Source organism: Eptesicus fuscus, chromosome 18 (genome assembly GCF_027574615.1).
Source record: "Eptesicus fuscus isolate TK198812 chromosome 18, DD_ASM_mEF_20220401, whole genome shotgun sequence".
Classification (NCBI taxonomy): domain Eukaryota; kingdom Metazoa; phylum Chordata; class Mammalia; order Chiroptera; family Vespertilionidae; genus Eptesicus; species Eptesicus fuscus.
The window spans coordinates 26,512,686-26,537,473 of record NC_072490.1 but is presented as its reverse complement, the minus strand read 5'-3'; the positions used below and the strand labels follow the sequence as shown (position 1 = coordinate 26,537,473).

The 24,788-nt window shown below is 39.9% G+C and overlaps 1 protein-coding gene across 1 annotated transcript in view; it reads right to left on the bottom strand.

Moving 5' to 3' along the window:
- The window catches only part of DNAJC13 (DnaJ heat shock protein family (Hsp40) member C13), a 111,234-nt gene extending 89,985 nt beyond the window's left edge, over positions 1-21,249 (bottom strand). The window contains exons 1-2 of the mRNA XM_008153130.3: positions 20,995-21,249; positions 6,529-6,609 (exon numbers count right to left, since the gene is read on the bottom strand). Of these exons, the coding sequence (XP_008151352.2) occupies positions 6,529-6,596 (68 nt within the window). The 5' untranslated portion in view covers positions 6,597-6,609; positions 20,995-21,249. The remainder of the gene's footprint in view (positions 1-6,528; positions 6,610-20,994) is intronic.
- Positions 21,250-24,788: the final 3,539 nt, after the last annotated feature.

Below are 24,788 nucleotides of genomic sequence, written 5' to 3'. Positions count from 1 at the left end.
CAAAGTACCACCTGATGAGGCCAAAATATTTAAATGGAAAAACTTTATTAAAAACAAAACAAAACACTGCACACTACTAATTCTTTCAAAATATCCTTTTAACAAAACCATGATATAAATAAAGGAAAAGCTATGACCTGCAACTGGTCAGTCACAGTCATATTCTGGAATCTTAATAATTTCTATTTAAGCAACTACCTATTACTTTTAAGTGTTGCAATTTTATAGAAGTTGGAAGCATACACCACACACAAGCAATTTTCACTTCTCAATTCACTTCCTTCATTTAAAGTAACAAACATCTAAAGTAAAAAAAAAACCATTTGGATATCAGTAATCCTTTAGAAGAAAGAGAAATGCATAATGATAAAAGTAAAACTGAATTAGAAACCCTTATTTAAAACTGAAGAATTTGTTCCCTGGAAATAAAATAATAAAATAGGCAAAACATTAGTCTAAGAAAAAAAACAAAATCCTATATAATAAAGAGGTTATATGCAAATTGACCCTCACACCCTCACACAAGATGACCACCCCCATGTAGTCAAAGATGGCTGCCACAAGATGGCTGGCAGGGGAGGGTAGTTGTGGGTTATCAGGCCAGCAGGGGAGGGCAGTTAGGGAGAACCAGGCCAGCAGAGGAGGGCAGTTGGGGGGGGGACCGGGCCTGCAGGGGAGGGCAGTTGGGGGCCACCGGGCCGGCAGGGGAGGGCAGTTGGGGGCGACCGGGCCTACAGGGGAGGGAAGTTGGGGGCAAACAGGCCTGCAGGGGAGGAAAGTTGGGGGTGAACAGGCCTGCAGGGGAGGGCAGCTGGGGAGGAGCAGGCCTGCAGGGGAAGGCAGTTAGGGGCGACCAGGCAAGCAGGGGAGGGCAGTTGGGGGCAACCGGGCCAGCAGGGTAGGGCAATTGGGGGAGACCAGGCCTGCAGGGGAGGGCAGTTGGGGGCAACTGGGCCAGCAGGGGAGCAGTTAGGCGTCAATTAGGTTGGCAGGGGAGTGGTTAGGGGATGATCATGCTGGCAGGCAAAAGGGGTTAGGGGCAATCAGGCAGGCAGGCAGGCAGGAGAGCTGTTGGGAGCCAGCAGTCCTAGATTTTGAGAGGGATTTCCCACATTGAAGAGGGTGCAGGCTAGGCTGAGGGACACACACACACCCCATGCACGAATTTCGTGCACCGGGCCTCTAGTCCTCTGATAATTTGATTAACCTCTCTAAGCTTCACTTTCACCCATGAAGATGTTGATAATACACACACACACACACACACACACACACACACCCCTAACTCACAAGGAGAATATTATAAGAAATAATTCATATAAAGTGCTTGTCGATTATTGTTTACAATTGATAAATGTTACCCATTCCTATTGCTATTATTCTGCTGATTGAGTAATAGGGAAAGTGGATCAAAACTCCAATAGTCACTGAACTAATTGTAATTAGTATCATTATGTTTCCAGTAGTTATGACTCATACATTCATATTTAAAACAAAAAGACAAATTGATAATTCCTCTGGCTATATTATTGGGATACTCTGATTTTAGTTAAACTCCACCTGAAAAATCAGTTTCACTCCCTGAACTCTTCTTAAAATTTACTCTATCTAGCCATTATACAGACTATCTATGATGGTAGACTACCTATGAGGGTAGTGCGCTCTGCCATTGAATTTCATGGACTGATCACCACATAGCTCAATGTACTGAAGTTAAAATCCTGTTCAGATACTAAAATACTACTCTTATATTCAGAGCCCCAATTGCTACAATTAATCTATGCAAATATAAGTGATCCATAGGTAAATTTTACTTGTAATTTCCATCCAGAAAAAATTTAAAACCTGTATTTTGAACTTCACTCAAGTTTTCCACAGTGAATCTGCACTGCTCCTTCCTATCAGAAATAGCTTGCTTAGGCCAAAAAGGAAACTTTGCTATTTTATGCAAATAAAAGTGCTTTTTAGCTCTGAAAACAACAAAACACTGTTGAAAGAAATTTTAAAGATCTAAACAAATGAAAGGCATCCCTTGTACATGGATCAGAAGACTTAATACTGTTAAGTTGGCAATAATCCCCTAATTGATCTACAGATTTAATGCAATCCCTATCAAAATCCTAGATGCCTTTTTTGTAAAGTTGACCAGCTGACTCTAGAATTCATATGGAAATGCAAGAAATCCAGAACAGCCAAAATAATCTTGAAAATGAATAAAGTTGGAACCTCAAACTTCCCAGTTTCAAACTTAGTACAAAGCTCCAGTAATCATGGCAGGATGGTACTGGCATAAGGATAGATATATAGTTCGACAGAAGAGAATTGAGAGTTCAGGAATAAACCTTTACATTTTTATTTATGGTCAAATGATTTTTTTAATCCTCACCTAAGGATATGCTAATTTTAAAAAGAGAGGAAGGGAAAGAGAGAAAAAGAAACATTGATATGAGAGAGAGAGAAACATCAAATGGTTGCCTCCTGTACACACCCCAACCAGGGATTGAACCCGCAACCTAGTTATGTGCTATGAACAGGAATCGAACCTGCAACCTTTCAGTGTATGGGACAATGCTCCACTCAGCCAGGGCTATGGTCAATTGGTTTTTGACAATGATGTCAAAACATTTCAATGGGGAAAGAATACTCTTTTCAATAAATGGTGCTGGAACACCTGGATATCCATATGTAAAAGAATGAAGCCAGATCCCTACTTCACACTATATAGAAAAATTAACCCAAAATCAAAGCTATAAAACTCTTAGAAGAAAACATAGGAGTCAATCTTTGAGACCTTAGATTAGGTAATGGTTTCTTAGGTATAACAAAAGTGAAAATGAAAAAAGAATAGATAAATTGAAAAATCATCAAAATAAACTCTGTGCTTCAAAAGATACTATCAAGAAAGTAAAAAGATAGCCCACAGAATAGGAGAAAATATTTGCAAATCATGCATCTGATAAGGGATTTGTATTCAGTATAGAGAACTCTTACAACATTAAAAAGGTAAACAATCCAATTAAAAAATGGGTAGATGATCTGAATAGACATTTCATGACAAACACACAAATGGCCAATAAGTACATGAAAAGATGCTTAGTCATAAGGGAAATAAACAATGAGATACTACTTCATAGCCATTAGGATAGCTAAAATAAAAAAAGATAGACAATCACAAGTGTTGGCAAGGATGTGGAGAAATTGGAATCTTCATACATTGATGATAGGACAGTAAAATGCTGTAGTCACTTGGCTCTTCCTCAAAAAGTTAAACATCACGTTACCATAAAATGCCATGTAACATCAATTCCACTCCTAGGTATATACCAAGAGAACTGGAAATATAGAATCACCCACAAACTTGTACCTTAACGTTTATAGCAGCACTATTCATACTGAATAAGTGGCAACATACAAATGCCCATTAACTGATGAATGGATAAAAAATGTGGCATATTTATACAACAGAATATTATTTGAAAATAAAAACAAATGAAGTACTGACACATATTACAACTGGGGTAAACCTTGAAAACATGCTAAGTGAAAAAAGATAGTCACAAAAAGACCACATATCTTATGATTCCATTTACATGAGATGTCCTGAATAAGGAAATCCAGAGACAGAACGTAGATTAGTAACTTCCAGATGCTGGGAAGAAAAGGGAAGTAATTGCTAATATTTTTAGAGGTTTTGGGGTTTTTTTTTGGTGTTTATGAAGGTGTTCTGAAAACAGTTAGTGGAGATGGTTCACAACTCTAAAAACCACTAAATTATACATTTTGAAAGGATGAATTTTATGTTGTATAAATTATATCTTAATAAAGCTGTTATAAATACAAAAAAAAAAAGGTTTCAAGGTTTGAATGATGAAGGCAAGGAATTGTGATGAGTGAACAGAAATAGTTCTGCTCCAAATTACTATAAAAAAAGAAGAAAAGAGCATTGTCTTAAAGTCTTAGTCACTACTTTCTAAGAACATTAAAAAAAAATTTTCCAGATGATCATAATTACTGACAAGCTCACAAAGCAAAAAATATTACAGTAAGTTTGTTCTTTAGAATTAATGCATCAGCATACTACAATTGTATTAAAAATAAGTTATATTATGACTAGAGGCCTGGTGCATAAAAATTCATGCACTCGAAGGGGGGATGCCTCAGCCCGGGACCCCTCAGGGCAGTGATGGGCAACCTTTTGGGCTTGGTGTGTCAAACTTCACCAAAAAACTGAGCATAACTCGGGTAGTGTGTCACTTTGAGGAAAAAACTAACTCCAAGGCTCTAGTCGCAAATGTTTCATCCTTGGCATGCAGCCACGTGTCATCAGAAATGGCTACGCATGTCAGTGCTGACACGCGTGTCATAGGTTCACCATCACTGCCTTAGGGGATGCCCACCTGCTGGCTTAGGCCCACTCCCAGGGGGATCGGACCTAAGCCATTAGTTGGACATCCTTATCGCTGCTGTGGAGAGGCTCCCACCACCGCCGCTGCGCTGGCCAGCCATGAGCCAGCTTCTGGCTGAGTAGCACTACCCCTGTGGAAGCTCACTGACCACCAGGAGGCAGCTCCTGTGTTGAGCATCTGCCTCCTGGTGGTCAGTGTGCATCATAGCGACCGGTCGTTCCCAGTCGTTCCGCTATTAGGGTCAATTTGCATATTGCCCTTTTATTATATAGGACTAGAGGCCCGGTGCACGCAATTCGTGCACGGGGGTGTGTGTCCCTCAGCCCAGCCTGCACCCTCTCCAATATGGGACCCCTCGAGGGATGTCCGACTATCCCTCACAACCCAGGACTGCTGGCTCCCAACTGCTCGCCTGCCTGCCTTCCTGATTGCCCCTAACCACTTCTGCCTACCAGCCTGATCACCCCCTAAACCACTTCCCTGACAGCCTGATTGATGCCTACCTACTCCCCTGCCAGCCTGTTTTCCCCTAACTGCCCTCCCCTGCAGACCTGGTCCCTCGCAACTGCTCTCCCCTTCAGGCCTGGATCCCTTCCAACTGCCCTTCCCTGCAAGCCTGGTCGCCCCCAACTTCCCTCCTCTGTCGGCCTAGTCACCCCTAACTGCCCTCTCCTGCAGGTTTGATTGCCCCCAACTGCCCTCCCTTGCAGGCCTGGTCCCTCCCAATTGCCCTCCCCTGCTGGCCTGATCGCCCACAACTGCCCTCCCTTGCAGACCTGGTTCCTCCAATGGCCCTCCCCTGCTGGCCATCTTGTGGTGGCCATCTTGTGTCCACATGGGGGCAGCCATCTTTGACCACATGGGAGCAGCCATCTTGTGTGTTGGAGTGATGGTCAACTTGCATATTACTCTTTTATTAGATAGGATAATCAGAGCAATCTACCACTTGAAGAAAAAGTAAGGATCATTTAACTACACAAACTATCTAAGACTGCTTACAGAACTAAAGAGACTCATATTACCCTGAATATGCCAATTTTCTAACTTTGCTCAATGAAATTAGCTGGAAAAAAAAAGTCAAGATAAGTATTCTACAAGGATAACAATTATGCTGTCTATTTTAGGAGTTCATACAATTGAACTACCAAAAGGAAATAAAATAAAACACTCAAATCTTTCAAAATTATACAGTCGGTTTGCCTATGAAAACCAGAAACGCTACGGAATTCAGATGTTGCACCATTCTAAGTTACCACACTGTTCCCTAAAAAATGAAGTTAAGAACAAACACTAAAGTTAATGGCTTTGTACATATGTCATGTTTTGTCTATCTGAGGCCTAATCTAGAATAATGTAGTCACCTATTTGTCAAAATGTGGCACACTCATTTTAATTATTATTGAAAAAAAACAGAGACTAAACTTTTTTTTTTCCTAATGGTCAACAGGTGCTATTCATTGAATACTCACTGTGTTCTAGGCAGAATTTTAAAACCTTCATACACTTCATATCATGTCATTTAATCCTTACAGCAATCTGAGGGGCAGGAATTACCATCCATTTTACAAAAAGGAAACAAAGCATTTACACCTTAGTCTGACCTGGCAAGCTATTAAAAAATGTCACTGCCCCCTCCCATGGAAAAGAAAAGATCAAATCCAATTTTTAAATTTCTTTACACACCTAAAAATGATTATAAGATGCACTATTGATATATTTTCTCTGACAGTCAAATGGACATGAAAATCTGTTGATCACCTACAGGCTATTATCTGGGTGACAAAGTTGTGAAGTTAATACTATGTTACTACTGCATAACCTCAACATTAATTGATAGCAATCAAAAGGGTTTGGATAACTGGCTTATTCCTTCTAATTGTTATTTTTAATTCTTACCAAACTCCTTGCCAAGACAGACACAGAAAACCAGAAATGTCAAAAGAAAAAAGAGCAATAAGTATTCCAAATGTAGCATCTTGGTTTGAAATATGCACAGATGCTTTTAAGAGAGGGCTGAATGGCATTAATGAGTTGTGTCATACAACTCAAAATATTGAAAGAATAATGTTTACAATAATACTTTATAGAAGCACAGGAAAATAAAACCAACAAAAATACATACTTTCCCCTCCACGAATGTTTTGTTGTGTAGAAACATGCCAAATCCTTATTTTCCCTGATTATGTTCATTTTGTGCTGAAACCTGGAAGATAAAAATATTGGTGAGAATTTAGTACAGAGTTATCCTTAGAGTTTTTCCTGAATCTCTCTTATCATACTTTTATAGCCTGCCATATGGTACTGATTTTAAGACACAACTTTTTCTACTAGACCAGTGGTCGGCAAACCGCGGCTCACGAGCCGCGGTTTGCCACTCTGTTGACTAATGAGTTTGCCAACCACTGTCATATACTACCCTTTACCTCTTTGCACACAATATACCACAACTGCCTAATCCTCACAGCTTCCAACTACACAGTAACATTTAGTCTAGTCCAGTGGTCGGCAAACTCATTAGTCAACAGAGCAGCAAACCACAGCTCACAAGCCGCGGTTTGCCAACCACTGTACTAGACCATAGGTTTTAAAGGAGAGGGAATGATCTATTCATCTCTGTATTACAGCCATATTGTGACTGCCTGCTCTCCTCCACTGCACTGGGCTTCCTGAGGATAAGAACTGCCCTTTATCAATATTCCAAGTGTAGTGATCTAATAAAATATGTTCAAGTAAATGAATGTTTAAATCTCACATTGCCAAACAATGCCTTGGCACATGATAGGCACCTGAAAATGTTTGCCAACTGATAAACCAATGGGAAAGGTTTTTGTTGAGGTGCTAAGTGGCAGCCCTTTGCTGTCACTTTAAAGGCAAGCTATCCTATATAATAAAAGCTTAGGTGGCATCGCACGACGTCGTCACAAGATGGCCGGCAGGGAAGGGCACTTGTGGGCGACCGGGCCGGCAGGGGGGGCCAGTTGGGGGCGGCCGGCCGGCAGGGGAGGGCAGTTGGGGGCGACCTGGCCAACAGAGGAGGGCAGCTGGGGGCGATCTGGCCAACAGGGGAGTGCAGTAGGGGGCGACCGGGTTGGCAGGGGAGTGGTTAGGCTGGCAGGGGAGCGGTTAGGGGGCAATCAGGCTGGCAGGCAGAAGCAGTTAGGTGCAATCAGGCAGGCGAGTGGTTAGGAGTTAGCAGTCCCGGATTGTGAGAGGGATGTCTGACTGCCGGTTTAGGCCCGATCCCTGCAAGGTCCCAGATTGGAGAGGGTGCAGACCGGGTTGAGGGACACCACCCTTCCCTGCACAAATTTTGTGCACCGGGTCTCTAGTTGTAAATAAGTAAGATTTAACTTAAATATACCCAAAATCTCATTTTAAAATACACGTCCACAGTAAAAAATCTAAAATGTTCATAAATAATCATTCTTCCTAGCATCCAAAGATAATTATTCTAGCATCCCTTCTTCTATTTAGGAAAAATAGGTGGCTTTAAAAAAAAAATTGAGATTGTCATTCGTACTGCTTAACCTATTTTCACCATGGAATTAAATATTCTCTGGGAAAATGATTTTTATGGCTACATGATATTCCATTGAATGAATATGCCAGAACAAGTACAGAAATTAAGAGTATGTGTTGAAATTCAAATTTTTATAGCAGTTTGTTTGGTGAACTCCTCTGGTTAAACAGGATATAGAACAGTTCAGGACTGTCAAACTTGTGTGATGCATCACACATCGTATGAAGTTCCAAACAGCTTCATGCAGACGGACCACGTTATGTGCACTATTTTACACTTAGTTGATTAGTCTGTTGATTATAACCCTGAAGTCTATAAAATCCAGAATCCATTTATTTCATTAAAAAAAAATTTTTAGCTAAGTTTACAGGATAAATTGTTTGAACTGGCTACTAATAAAAGAGCGATGATAAATTTTAAAAATACTACATCATTGCTCCATACTGAATAAAAGTTTAAAATGAAAATGGCCATTTGTTTCTTCTTTTGTGCCTTGGCTATTTTTTCTCACCCTCAATAACTAGAAATGCATTCTAAAAAATGTTTTAAGATTCATACCAAAGTGCCAATAATGTAAACTGAATGCCTTGTATGAGTCAATTAAGCTTTCTTTTTTGTATCTTTATACACTGATCTAACTTTTTAAACCAGTATTCTTTTAATAATTAGAATAAAACCATTTTCTTTCAAGAAAACATTTTTGTAACTATTTCTGAAACAATTCACATACCATAAAATTTACCCTTTTAAAATGTATAATTTGGGGGGGAGGGGGGTGGTATGTTGAGCTATACAACAAACACCACTATTTTTAGAACATTTTTTTTATCACCCCAAAAAGAAACCCTGCTAGCAGTCCCTCTCCATTCCCTTTACTCCCAGCACCTGGCATCCACTAATCTACTTTCTGTTGCTATGGGTTTGCTATTTTGGACATCTCATATAAATGGAATCATGTATTATGTGGTCTTTGTGATTGGCTTCTTTCACTTAGCATAACATTTTCAAAGTTTATCTGTATTCTGGAATGAATTAGTTTCCTTCTAGTGTATATATAATACCACCTTTTGTTTATCCACTCATCAGTTGATGAAAATTGGTGTTGCTTCTACTTTTTGGCTATTATCCATCACACTGCTCTAAACATTCAGTTTTCATAAACATGTTTTCATTTCTCTTGGGAATATACTTGAGTGGTAAAAACATTTTTAAAATTGTTTTAAAATTGCTTTCATCATTCCTCCTACTTGTCTTTGTATTAGCAAATTAATGAGGACTTCTGTACTCTATGTAGAATGCTCTTCCTCTAGATACTTATATGGCTCACATCTTCACCTCAAATCTGTGTTCAAATGTCATCTTTAGAATGAGCCTATCCTAACTGTCTTGTTTTAAACTGTAACCACCCTCCTCATTCTACACACTCTATTCCGTCTGACTCCTCTCATTTTTCCTCCATGGCACCTTTCATTTCATAGTTTAATGTGCAATTCATTATATTTACCTTTCATCTAATCCTACCAGAATATCCAGAGAGAGGTATTTTTGTATTAAGCATATATGAGTTATATATATATATACACACACACACATATATCCCCAGAGCCTACAAGAATGTCTGACAAAAAACAGGTGCTCAGTAAGTATTTGAGTGGCTGAGTGAAATGCAGCAAACTTATGGGAAATCCTGATGCTCTCTAAAGAGATACTCCTCCCAAACAAGGTTTTGCCAAACTTTCTGAACAAGATCAATTCATGCTCTGAGGAATAGTAAGAGAACCACAAGTAACAGCAAGTTTAGAGAAACCTTTATTGTTACCAGAGAGGAAATTTCTCTTAACAGTCAACTGACATCTTCCTCTAAGTATGTATGGAAACAGCTAAATATAGTCCTGCCAGTTGGAGTGTTTTCTTTTTTTTCTGAACCGTGTATCTGGGATGACATAGGCAGCTAACCAAAACTTATTAAACCAGCAAACATTATCCCTGCCTTCTGAATCATTTGCAGCAGATAATATTGCCGAAATAAAATACAGGATTTCTGAGAACATGCCCAAAAAGTAAAAAATATCGGTCTACAGATATTTTTCCCTTACTATTACTGAAGTTTGGAACAATGGAAGAAAAAGGAGAACAGAAAAGGTGAATGAATGATATCGAAGAGTGGAATTTGGATTCCTAGTCCATAACTTAAGACATCAGAATGACTGACTCTACCAAGGGCCTATCTTGGGAAAACCAACAAGAAAATGTGTTTGAGCCAAAACCGGTTTGGCTCAGTGGATAGAGCGTTGGCCTGCGGACTGAAAGGTCCCAGGTTCGATTCCGGTCAAGGGCATGTACATTGGTTGCCGGCACATCCCCGGTAGGGGGTGTGCAGGAGGCAGCTGGTCGATGTTTCTAGCTCTCCTATCCCTCTCCCTTCCTCTCTGTAAAAAATAAATAAAATATATTTAAAAAAAAAAAAAAAAAAAAAAAAAAAAAAAAAGAAAATGTGTTTGAGTAAAGACTGGTTGATATCATTGAGAAACTTTAAAATGAAAATGAAAATGAGAAGAAAATAATAAAGATTTTTAAATGACAGCCACAGGGAACTTAGGGTATGACCCAGAAAGAACAGAGATGCCTAATATATCCTGAGGAGTCCAGGGGTGGGGATGGGCATAAGAGGTTGGGAAAGAAGCAAAATAATCTCACAACAACAAAGCAAACTTAAGAATAATTAAAAACAAAACTAAAGAATGACCTTATAGATTATCACTGATTTAGGACAATATGTAACTCAATCATATCTTTTAGGAAAAGAATTAAAACAAGTTTAGGAATGGGGCATTTTCCCATGCACCAAAAAGATTTCGGGTTCAATTCCTAAAATGTAGATGACAATACCTGTCTCAAAGGGCTGTGGTGAGGACTAAATGAGATAACTTGAATAAAAAAGTTAGTGTGATGCTTGGCTCAGAATAAGCACTCAAAACTATTAACTGCAATCATAATAATCATTACTGTACTTTAAATACACTGAGTGGCCAGATTATTATGCGTTCAGAGATCACAATAATCTGGCCACTCAGTGTATATTACCCCAGATAGGCAATAGTTGTTTTGAGTATTTCTATTACCGCTTTTATTTTCAAGCTTACTTATAGCCTGGCTGAATGGCACAGTGGTTGATTATTGACCTATGAACCGGAAGGTCACAGTTCAATTCCCGTTCAGGGCATATGCCCGGGATGCCGGCACGATCCCCAGTGCGGGGCATGCAGGAGGTAGCCGATTAGTGATTCTCTCATCATTGATGTTTCTATTTCTCTCTCCCTCTCCCTCCTCTCTGAAATCATCAATAAAAATATTACTTATAGACCCCTGTACATCTTAAGGCATTCTGGGGGCAAGTTATCATTATTAAATTACTTGATTCTCTCGGAGCAAGTTATCATTATTAAATTACTTGATTCTAAGTCTTCTTTTCTCTATAAAATACACCAATATATTATCTTTCTTAAACTGGGTGGAGAACACAAAGGGTGTCATTATTGTTATTTTATTCTTTAAAATTTATATTTCCCAAAACATTTAAAAGGAAAAAATATATATGATCAAGTATATGATAAGTGAAATTTTTAAATATTACCTGTCAATTATAACTTACACTTAAGCGTCTCTTTATTTCAACTTTATTCCTACAAAGACTACTATTTTGCAAGTCAATCTTATTTACTACATTTTAAATATCCCCACTTAGAAATTTGGAATCTTAATTATTGGAAATGTTTCTTTACATGAAACCAACTTAATATTTTAAAATTTAACCTCTACTCATTATCTTCTTCATATTTCTTTAACAAACTCTAAAAGTGGTTCTAAGTTGCTCTTGCAGGCAAAAAGTCTAAAGCAACCATAATTCCAATTAATATTGATGAACATCTTCACAATTTTTATCATCAAGCAGCTCAATCATCTAGCAGATCATGCCAATCATCACTTATAGGCACATTATATAAATAGCATTAAACAGTCTAACTAAAAAAAAGATAAAAATTGTTGGAAGAGACCTTGGCAGAAGCCGTATCACTAGCATTTGCCATCCTGCCAGTTTAGATACCATTTAAATTATCAAGAATTTATCTGTTCAAACTAATCACTTAAATTTCATCTCCTTTACTTCTGCAAGTGTCCCACTTCAAATTCTCAAAGACCTACCCATCTTTTTGATGAGAAAAACTCAAGTTCACATGCTAATTTTAACTAAATCACATGGAAAGTATCTCTAATTTTTGCAAGTCGACTTTCGTTGTTTTCATTCTATATCCTATGATTACAACACCAACAGAACTTTTTTGCAACTTCTCAGTTTATTCTTTTGAGAGAACTGTACTAAGGGTTAAAAAGTCAAATTGAGGGCAATACAGCATTTTGGCTACATTCCCTTTTTTCAGTGAACTCCCTTGCTCCATGCTTTCAAACAATATTTAATTTTCTCATATTATCTAATTTATGACTGGCAGTAAAACTAAGAATCCATTTAAGATCATTTATGGATAAAATGAGAATGATCTTGTAGAAGATATGATTTTGACACAAAATTGCAGAACTTTAGAGTCCACTAAGCAGAAGCCTACATCAAATTGACACTAAGAACAGAAAGCAAGATGAAGGGAATTAACATCACAGGAACCCAGGCAGATTTTAGCTGGGCTTAAACCAGTGATGGGCAACCTTTTGAGCTTGGTGTGTCAAACTTCGCCAAAAAACTGAGCATAACTCGGGTAGTGTGTCACTTTGAGGAAATAACTAACTCCAAGACTCTAGTCGCAAATGTTTCATCCTCAGGAGCAGCAAATGTTTCATCCTCGGCATGCGGCCGCGTGTCATCAGAAATGGCTACGCATGTCAGTGCTGACACGCGTGTCATAGGTTCGCCATCACTGGCTTAAACAAGAGAATTTGCACAAAAAGTAAAATTAAGTGTATACACGTAGCTTATGTTAGTTAACAGTCATTTAGCCAAAAATGAATGAGTATACAGTACTCATAAAATACACTAGTGAATGAATGAATTGGCATTAATAAAGGCAATATGCTTTAAAACATATATTTTGCATAACCAAGGGGAACTGATTTTTACACAAATACAAAATTTCCTGAAAGCAGGTATGATAGCAATTTTCCCACTTTGAGTCCACATATCCTATCCTATATAATAAAACCCTAATGTGCAAATTGACCGAAACAGAGGAACAACCGGCCGAACAACCAGTCGCTATGACACACATTGACCACCAGGGGGCAGACGCTCGACACAGGAGCTGCCTCCTGGTAGTCAGTGCGCTTCCTCTGTGGGAGCCAGACTCACGGCTGGCAAGTGCAGCAGAGGTGGCAGGAGCCTCTCCGGCCTCTGCTGCAGGCAGGTGGTAAGGAGCGAGGGGTCCCAGATTGCAAGAGGGGATGTCTGACTGCCGGCTTAGGCCTGATCCCCATAAGCCAGCAGGTGGACATCCCCCAAAGGGTCCCGCACTGTGAAAGGGCACAGGACGGGCTGAGGGACCCCCCAAGTGCATGAATTTCTTGCACTGGGCCTCTAGTGAAAGAATAAACTCTTTCATCATTAACTTTGTTCTCAAGTAATGAATTAGAAACAAGAGTTTGTCTTGAAATGCATCAAAAACTAAGATGGATGGAAAGATTGTATGTATTAAAGCAAGTATAGTGAAATGTTAATGTGAAAATTTTGGAGGTGAGTATATGGGTATCTACTATAAAGTTCTTCCAACTTGGCTATAGGTGAAAACTATTATGTTGGGGAAGTTGCCTTTCCCTTTATTTTCTGACCTAACTCTACAGCAGAAATACGTTTTCTGATCCATTGTAAAACTACATCTGAAAATGTGGTAGATATTCACATAATAGGAATAGCCTATTGAAAATGCAGGGGGCAGAACCATTGCTAAGGTAAAGGCTAATCTCCTTTGAGTGATTAATTTTGAGTAATAACCGAGGAGAGAATTCATTACTGGCTTCTTAAAGACCTACTTTTATTTGCAACTGGCTTCAAAATCTAAGTAAATTATATCACCAAGTTACTTCAGTTTCAAAAAAAAGGTAAAAAATATGAATGGTTAACAGAACATTAATTTTTACCCAGATTAAAAGCTACAACTAGACTGTCTTAGATAGAATGTGCTGTGTACGGGGGAAAACTGCTATAAACTTTAACCTCTTTTTAATTTTCAGCTTCATGTTTTAATATGTAACTCAAGTATAGGCAAAAGCATTTCCTCCTAAATAAACAAGAAATCAGTATATGTAATGTGTACAATAACCTGTTAAACAGCTATAAAATAGATTGCAAACATTTTAGTACATTTCACTTTAGCTCTCTTGCTGAAGAATCCCTAACTCCAGAGATAATGTTGTTAGAGAGAAAGCCAGTGGTAGTATCAAATTTAAGCTGACAATCATATCTCCAAATAATTACTCAGAAGTTATAACACTGAAACGTTTGCATTATGTCATATCAAAACACTTTTTAAAATCCTTCTACCACCATGGGGTAGGACAACACTATCTAAGATCCCCATATTCCTTTTAAAAAAATCTATTCCTTTTCTATTAGAAACTGGATACATGTTCATGAAATTAAAGGGCAAGAGAAATTCAAAAGCAACCCCTAAATCTGAAGAAACAGTTAATAATATCTTAATGAGGAAAGGGGCAAGCATATATACCATAACAGTTAATTTTGTTGGCTTTACCTACTCAATATAAATCAAATATTGAAAAAGACATGTCTCTTCATATTTTAATCATATGTATACTGATTTCATCTGAGGGAGTATTTCTTATTTCTTACAAAATAGACACGAATCTGGTTGTAAAAAAACACACAAATAACATTGTTTCCAAGATGCATGATTATGACTCTTTCCTTTCCAAAACTTAAAAATGCCTTGAAATATTCACCTGAAAAGAACTAAGAAATGAGTTCAATTAAGCATGTCTGTGAAATCAATGGTACTGATCATTTACATAATTTAGACCTAATTTCTATTTCATTTATTTTAAAAGCTAACTTGACTTATGCAAGAGCCAATTATATTAGTTTAATAAATTTATCAGCTCACAAACAGCTACTTAAAAATCTTGCTCTATTATTGTAAACAGACCCTTTTGGGTAAAAGAGGTTTTCAATGGCCATATTTTAACTTGTAGCTACTTTTCTATCACTATAGTAAATGCACAATGGGGAACAAAATTCCCTAAGCATATAACAAACACAACTTAAAGTTTTAATCATCCTAATATCCAAACATTGTTCTCTTCATATTTAGTAAAAGACAAATAGTTTAAATTGCTACAATTTCCTTTTAACCCACTACAAAGTAGCAATGTATGTTTCTAATTTGGCTCAGAAATAGCACTATTATTCCTATCTCTGCCACAGTGCTTCACAGTTTACAGAACACTCCCAAATCTATCAGTTAACTAAAAAAAGTAAAATTCCACTTTTAAAATTAAACCCAGAAGCTCTAAGGTTGGAGGGGGGTGGGGGGAGAACAGCTTACCTAATCTAAGATTTGATAAACATTCAAAATGCATTCTGTATCTTGACTAGAAGTTTGTGGAAGAGAGAAACACCATACACTAAAGGACTAAAGAATACAAGTCTGAAATCCATGTATAAGAATTTAAATTTTAATATAATTAGTATAGAATTTATTAGAATGTCTTCTACATTCTTAACCTTATTAATCCTTCAATTATGTTCTGACAACTCTGCTAGACAAAAACAGAGCATCAAAATAATTATTTTAGATTGTTTCAGGGGTTTTGTTTTTAATCTGTTCATTAAAAGATCAAATTGTGAACAGTGCTTAGGCAGTGTGATCTACTTGAGGACATCTTAAGAATGCTGAAACTACAAAATCCCTCTGATTTTAGACTGTCTTAGAGATCACTCTTTTCAAAAGTAGTCCATAAAAGTACAAGTAAAACTCAAATAGGTAGCCTGTTCAATAAAGTTAAGATTATCTTTAAAGAACTATTAGCAAATTAGATGTTGACCTTTACTGAATGAACCCCACTTAAATGTACCTTTGCATAGATAACTGTCTTAAATTAGAAAAAATTATCACAACTATGTTGGCTTAAGTTACTTGGGGCAAAGATATCCCCTATATGTATGATTCTCAAAGGAGTTCCCATGATTTTCATGACTAAGAACTACGATTGGCATGTGCTGAGCATGTGAACACTGCTGATGCAGAAAAATGGGCTGAAAACCAATGATTAAAATTTTGAATTAAAGTAATAGTTGGGGCCCCAGAAGGGACACTTTTATTAGAAACACTACTAGTATTTAGTTGATGGGGCTAGATACCCCTCAATGTACAAGATCATCTCAGATTGAAGAACTGTCCTCAATTAATTTTCAAATATCCAAATGGTCATTCACATAGGTTAAAAAACGCACACAAAAACACCTATTTATAATTAACTATCCCACAAAGTATGTTTTCCAGTTTAATATGCATATAATATTTTCCAGAAATGCACCTATCATGTAAATGAAGATATTATACTTTGAGTTCTCTTGGCTTTGTTTGTGTCTATATTTTGTCTTCATTTTTGAATGGTATTTTTGCTGTGTTTTTTTTTCTTTGCTGTAACGTTTATCTTTGCTCCTCTGTATGTTTTTCTTTACTTTTGCTACCTTCAAGATTTTCTTTGTCCTTTGTTTATATCAATTTGAATATACCGTATTTTCCAGCATATAAGACGACCCCCAACTTTTCCAGTTAAAATATAGAGTTTGGGATATACCCGCCCTATAAGATGACACCTGGCATGTAAGACGACCCCCGACTTTTGAGAAGATTTTCCTGGGTTAAAAAGTCGTCTTATACGCCAGAAAATACGGTAGTATATCTAGCTGTGTTTTGCTTGTGTTTTGGGGAGCCAGGTATTTATCCTGCTTCATGTTCTCTAAGCTTCTTGGATCCTGTGGTTTGATGCCTGACATTAACTTTGGAAAATTCTGTATTTCCTCAGATACTTCAATATTTCTTCTCCTCTAGGATTCTAATTATGTACATATTAAAATGAGTGATATTACCCCCAAGCTCTGGGATTTTTTTTTTAATTTGTGTGTGTGTGCGCATTTCGGTTGGGTAATTTCTACTGACATCTAAAAGTTCATTGATTCTTTCCTTGGTTGTTCAAATCTACTGATGAGCCTGAAGGTTTTCTGCATCCCTTTACTGTGTAATAAAATTTTTAACATTTCCTTTTGGTTGTTTTTTATAGTTTCCATCTTTCAACTAAAATTACCCATCTGATCTTGGATGTTTTCCACTCTTCTGTTTATACCTTTAACATATTAATTATAATCATTTTAAATTCCCTTATCAGATAACAGCATCTATATTATTTAAAGTATAATTCTGAAAATTATTCTTGGGAATTTTTTTGCTTTTTGCATGCCTTGTAATTTTTTGTTGAAAGCTGAAAATGTTGCATAAGGACAGCAGAGACTAAGGTAAATAATGTTTGTGACTGGAAATGGGCACGCCTTTTCTTTGCTAGGTCTTTAGTGCAGGGTGTTAATCTGTTTAGGAGTCGAGCTGGGTTTATGATTGGTTGTTGCTATGATTATCTTCAATGTACCAGAAGCTTCAAATACCTGCACAATAGCTTGTGGCTCCTGTGGAGGTTGGTTTACTAAAGCAATGTCTGTTTGATTATTTGTGCTGCGCCTCTTTGTATATCTTGTTCTGCTCCTAGTAGTATTCTGCATTTACTTGTTATTCAAAGCTTCTTAACTTGGTGGCAGGGGATTGGGGGATACAGTCTCTGTTGTGCTATCATTAACATTCAGTCTTATGCATACTCGATGTACCTGGATCTCAAAGGTGTGATCCCCTGGCTACAGTTTGGGGCTCAGTGTTCCTTCCCCAAAAGATTCTTTCCCCTTTTTTTCTTCCCCCAACTCAATGAATGCTCACTAACAGGGCAATCTCTTCCCTCAAAAGATTAAGGATTTTGTTCCATAGAAGGGACAGAGGGGAAGAATCAAAGCAGAGTTTCTGCCCCTCCTGAAACCTCTCCTCTATGTCAGCACCACAACAAATACTCCCCAGGGCCCTCCCCAATCTTTTCCAGGAGTACCTAGTGAGGTTTGTGGACAGAGATTGGAAGAAGGCACACTGACCCTTCATCACTCCATCAGCTATTCTAGAAGAACTCTTACCAGCGTCCAATTTTGTCTAAAAGTCAATGTGAATTCTGTCTACTCTTTCTGTCCTTAAATTTTGGGCTAGAGGTTTGTTCTGTGGTCTCAGCTCTTTAACAGATTTCAAAAAACAAGTCATGAATTTGAAGTCAGTGCAGTTCTTTTTTGTTTTAAAAGCTTCCTCTTGTCCTAGAGCCAAAGGCAGTGGTTATATTATTTCTAAACTATTTCAGGATAGTAAAAGAGGTGTTATAATTACTTGGAATAAAAAGGAGGTTTTTATTGATTTTGATAAAATTGAGAAGCACTGACTTACAGGTTATCTTTCAAAACAACTCCTCTTTGCCGAAACCGGTTTGGCTCAGTGGATAGAGCGTCGGCCTGCGGACTCAAGGGTCCCAGGTTCGATTCCGGTCAAGGGCATGTACCTTGGTTGCGGGCACATCCCCAGTAGGGGGTGTGCAAGAGGCAGCTGATCGATGTTTCTCTCTCATCGATATTTCTAACTCTCTATCCCTCTCTCTTCCTCTCTGTAAGAAATCAATAAAAATATATTAAAAAAAAACAACAACAACTCCTCTTTAATTACTTCTAAACATTACAGTCAACATTTAGACCTAAAACTATTAGTCACAACCAAATTTTTGCTGCAGTTTATCTGCATAGCCTTGCTTCTACTGGCATAACTCGGAGATAGCGCAGGATTGGTTCCACACCAAGGCAGTTAAGTGAGTATGCGTTAAAGTGAGTAGTAATCTTTTTGCTGGTGGAGGAACTTGCCTTCTATTTGTAAAAAACGCAACACCTGTGAAGTGCACTAAAGAGAAGTGCTGTCAAACAAGGTATGCCCTGTACTTTACTCATCTTAAGTACTTCAATCAGGAAAACAGGTGAAAGTTATGTGCAATGGAAACCTCAAATTCACCCATGTAAGTAAAACTGGTTGAAGAATGGAGCCAAATTACTTAAAACAGATCCTTTTTATTTATACCATAATTTAGTATCTACTGAGAACCAAACTGCACTATTAACCTTTTAACAAATGTAATGACGCCAATATAGTCACCTAGGCAACCAGCTTTTACTTATTTATGGGTAACATTAAATTCTTACAAACAACTTATGCTTTCCACAATTCCATAACTTTTTCACGACAATGTAAAAAAAAATCAAATTTTTTGGACTATTTACTTACTACTACCACTTTAGAAAAAGAAATATCCATTGCCTTCCAGTGGAATACAAATGGTGGTACTTTCCATTAACTAGACTACAAAGGTTCTTTATATTTCTTTGAGTAACCTTCTGACTCCCCCTTTCCTCCCTCAATACGTTCTACTTCCTATTTCCAAAGTAGGAGTATAATGTAACATTATCTAAAAAAGGTCTTAATGTTCCATTGCGATATTAAAAAAAAACACAAATTTGAGACATAGCCTCTTAAACATTGTTTCATTGTACATTTGAAGTGTTTTTTGAGGTTTTCCGTTATATAAGTTAAATCAAGCAATAAAGCACTTTCCAGAAACCAAAGAATAGTGAAATCAAGTCTTTTTAGGATACCAAACTTTTGACAAGTAGTTTTCTAAATTTCCTTTTTACTTTTTTTAAAGGCAAGTCCTGTTTCATATTCTCCTAGACTCACAGGATACAAGGAATATCCTACAAAACCTGACCACTGTGAGCAATTTCCTCAAATTCTGCAGACAGTACTTTCAAACCTAGAAATCTATCTGAGCCACAAAGAAAGAAAGAAAATACAGTAAAAAAAAAAGACAATCACTGGGGCAGGTCCTGAAAAACTATTCTGAAACTTTACTTTTTTCCCAAAGACACTACTCTCCAAGAGGCTCAACATAACCCTATCAAGCCCTGCGCAGAGTAGAGGCAACAGCACCTGGTAGGGGCCCTCCTTTTGGAGAGGAATCAGGGCTGGGTCAAAGGGAAAAACAGAGGGAGCAAATCATGGCTTTAGGAGACAACGCCACATCAGGGGTACATTTTTTAACTTTTCTTCTCCCCCTAAGCAACTGATAAAGGAAACAATCTCCAGACATGAGTGGTTAACTGAACACCCTAAAAATAGGGAGACAATTTAAGGGAAGGCACTCTCGTTAAGTGGACTAAATCAATCACAACTGAGCTACTTCACCCACTCCAAAGGCCGCATTCAGAGGCAAAAATCACAACAGCGAAGGAAAGGCCACGGTGAATAAGCTACTCTGCAGAAAGGAAAAGCCTTGGGGAGAAACTTGATTTTGGAAAAGGAGGAGACTAGAGAAGAAGTGGGCGCCCTCCCATTTCCTAACAAAACGAAACAAAGCTAAACAAAGAAAGACAAAGTATATGCGGGACGGGTGGGGGGAAAGGAGGGTCGCTGAGCCGAGGAAACCAGGAGTTGCCAGCATCGATCAGGAACAGCACTCAGACTAGGCAGGAGGCTGGAAGGGAATCCCGAGGGCGGAGCCCAGAGGGGATTAAGGGATGCGTGGGGTTCAAGATGTGCAGAGGGGAGTGAGGGGCCGAGCTGGAGAGACAACCAGAAAACAAAGCAAAAACAAAAGGCGGGGTAGGGCTGACCAAGGGAGCGCCCGGAGCGAATGGCCCGGGGCGAATGTCAGTAGGATCCGGGGGTGTCGGGGGTCCGACGGAGGCAGCAGACCCGCAGCTTGGGGGGAGGGTAATTGCTTTCCTTAGCAGTCGGAGGCTGCAGCGGCCAAGACACATCCCTCCTTTCCCTGCCCTTAGCCTCTCTCCCTCCCCCCGCACCCCCAGTCCCCGCGGCGTGGGGAAAAGGTAAACGAGAGCCCCGGAGTCTGGTGCCCAGAGTGGTTTACCTTGCGGGAGGCTGGAGAGGCTCCAGCCCGAGCTCCTCCCGCCACCGGCTCCGCGTCCAGAGTGGGCTGAGACGACCTCCGGCCTCCTCCCCCTCACCACTTCCCCTTTCCCCCGCTGGGGCTCTGTGGCTCCGCGGCCGCGGGTTCCTGGTGCCGCGGCGGCGCTGCCTCCCCGCCCCCTCCGCCTCCTCCCTCTGCCTCTCAGAGGCTCAATCTGGAGGCCGCCATCTTCGCTCAGGCTGGGAGCGACCGCGCTCTACGGCGCCTGCGTCTCCCTCCCCGGTTATCACGGGACCCGGTCAGCTGATTCCAACTTTTCCGCCTCCTGCCCCGCCCCTTCTCGTGCATTTCCCCGCCCTCCTAGTCCCAGGCGCCCCCTTTCCCCGAAATTTCTGGTTCTGCCTGCCCGCCCACCCCGCCCCGCCCCGCCCCGCCCGCAGGCACACATGCGCAGTAGGGAGAGCCCGGATGTGGTTTCCGGAGTCCACGCAGCGCGAGAAGGGACCCGCCCCTCGGCGCGTGCTGGGAAGGACACGCCCCTCGGGCACGCACGCGCGCGAGGAGGGCCACGCCCCTCTGCATGTGGCTCTGACGCCCGAGGGCTGTGGCTGAACCAGCCCAGGAGGTTGCACTCTTAGTTCTTTGACGCCCAGTTTTCAAGCATTTCTCCAGCCTAGACCTTGACCTCAAATGCCACGGAGTATCCAGGAGGTAGTCTGAAGCCGAAGCCTACTACTCACCTGTCTGGCCGGATTGCGAGCCTGCAGGTTCACTTGCTGTGGAGACTCCCGGAACAACTGTAGAGAAGAATTTAAATTCTGGTTGATCTGGGCAGTCACCAAAACCAAAGCTTGGGAGATGCCTTCGGCCTTTTATTGGTGTCAGGGCCAGAACGATATACCGATAGCTCCATTTATTGTGTGCTGGTCACGTGTCAAGAGCTTACTTAATCTTCAACTCTGTCATTTCGGAGTTATCCTCGTTTGTGCAGGTAAAATGATGTCCCGCCCCACAGTAGTGGACTTGGTGTTTGTGAAACCAAGCAATCTGACTCCAGAGTCTGTGCCCTTGATACCATCTCCCTGAACACATGGGAGCGGGGGGGGGGGGGGGGGGCGGGGGGGGGGGGGGTAGGGAGTCAGGTTAGAGAAATAAAAGGATATCATCGTGTGTTAACCTGTGGGTAAAGGTTTAATTAAAGAAGTTCAGTCTCCACTCTCAGACCTGAACTCTAAAGACCATTTTTCAAAAATAGGTGATTTCTGCTGCAAAATATGATCATATAGAATGGCTTGCATGGATACATTATTTTATGAGGGTAAAGGTCTCTGATAGTGGTTTAATACTCTGCAGAGCAATCCCGAAGTTGTGATTTCTTTGGAATCCCTTTCAGTGGTTGGCTCGTATTTCACAGATGGCGATTGCAGGATGGAAAAGTGTAGACAATAGTTCTTACAGACGTTCCTTCTTGACTTTATTGACTCTTGCCCTGCCTTGGGTAGTAAAAGTGCATTTACATTAGACTTTCCTGTACTGCAGCCCTAAGATAAGGTGCATCTAAGGGGTGTTACTAGGAATAGCTGGGTGTGGGAAGACAAAACAAGAAATAGAGTAGAAAGGAAGAAGAAAAAAGAAACAGGATGGCTAAATTAAGAGGTCTTCTCAGCTTATCCCATGGAAACAGATGCCTGTGTTTTGCAATCTTACAGGTTGCAAAGCATTCCAATAATCCCAGAAGTAGTTGTGAGGTGTATTATTTCTATGTTATAGATTAAGCAGACCCAGAGTGTGCAAGAGACTTGCCCAAGATGACCCAACTCCTAAAGGTTGAGAAGAGATTTAGTCACAGGACTTGAAACATCAAGGCGGGTGAACTATTAAACCTCCACACTGCCTCCCTGTTGTATATCGGGCACAGATAAAATTGACTATGGGAGTTGGGAGAAGCCTTAGGCATCATGAATTGCCCCTCCCTGCCGACCTCCTGTAGTAGAAAATTCCCTGCCTCCCCAGACATTTTTTTCCATTTTGCAGTTTTAGAAACCACTCTCTTTGTATTCAGTTTGCCCCCTCTTTCATGAATAGTTTTTTTGTTTGTTTGTTTTTTGCTTTTTCTTCCTCTATGTGACATCCCTTTAAGTACTTGCCAATACAGCTAATTATCCTATCTCTTTTCCTCTCCTCTGCTTATCCTTCTCACTACCCAGCCACAGCTTCTCATCTCCAAAAGCCCAAAAGCCATATTCCTAGTGCTTTCAACTGTAGCTTACAGGATGTGGTTTCAAGCCTTTTCACAAAGCCCCTGGTTGCCATTAATTAGATTTGCACAAGTTTGTAGTGCCCTTCTTAAAACAGTAAGATTAAACAAGAGACAGGAAGGATAGGAGGACTTGTCTCTTCTTTCCCTATTCTGTTAAATCAGTCCCATGTCCCCCACACCCCCGCTTTTTTTAAGAGTAACAAATACAAGACTGGATCCTCAAACTTCTCTTTCTGGATTTATCTTTCTATTCAAAATCCAAGTTTGCCTTATCTTTTCCGACACTTTCATAGCACACACTATCAAATTTACCAGTACAATCAGGAAAGGGGAACAACACAGAAGATGTCCTTCCAAATTATGTGATATCCTGTATAATAAAAGTCTAATATGCAAATTGTCCCCTCAGGCGGTCGTTCAGCCAACTCGGAGTTCAACTGCTCGCTATGATGTGCGCTGACCACCAGAGGGTGGCGGGCATCGGCGATGCTCCTCTGGCAGGAGGCAGCAATGGAGGCGTTGCCGGCCCTGATAGGCCCCGACCAGGACCGTGGCGGGATGGTGGAGCAGGTGAGGAGGCAGCGCCAGGCCAAGGCGGGGTGCCAGGTGGGGCTGTGGGGCTGTGAGGCTGGGGGTGCAACCTGGGGCTACAAGCCTGGGGGCACCAGCTGGGGCCCATTCCCCGCAGGCCACCCCGAGGGACCCCACCTGTGCACGAATTCATGTACCGGGCCTTTAATATACTTATAATATTTCACAGCCTCTTAGGTATCTATAGCTTTTATCAGTGGCATAAGTTAGTATACAGGCAGGAGAGGCTTAGGATTTTAGGAACCCACAAGACAGTCAAACTTATCGAACTCCATATTGCTGTTAAATTGTCTACCTAATTACATCAATACCCAGATCCTAAATAAATCCCTAAGAATGCTACACAATTCAGCAAGATTTGAATTGTTTCCAGCGCAGTAGCCAATAACCCATATGGCTACTGAATACTTGAAATAAAGTCAAAATAGACACTAGATTTAATATGGAAAAAATATAAAATATTGCATTAACAATTTTTATAATGACTACATGTTGAAATAATATTTGGATATATGTTTGATTAAATAAAATACATTGTTAAAATCAATTTCACGTATTTCTTTTTAAAAATGTAGCTACTAGCCTGGCCGGCCAGTGTAGCTCAGTGGTTGAGCGTTGACCTATGAAACTGGAGATCATGATTCTATTCCCAGTCAGGGCATATGCCTGGGTTGTTGTCTCAATCCCCAGTGTGTGTGTGTGTGTGTGTGTGTGTGGTGGTTGGGGGGGGGTGTCGGGGGCATGCAGGTGGCAGCCAGTCAATGATTCTCTCTCATGATTGATGTTTCTATGTCTCTCTCTCCTTCTTCCTTCCTCTCTGAAATCAATAAAAATATATTTGAAAATGTAGCTACTAGAAAATGTGGAATTTTATATGTGGCTCCCATGATGTTTCTGTTAGACAGTGTTGCTAGAGAAAGTCTTATTGCAGATACACAGTGAC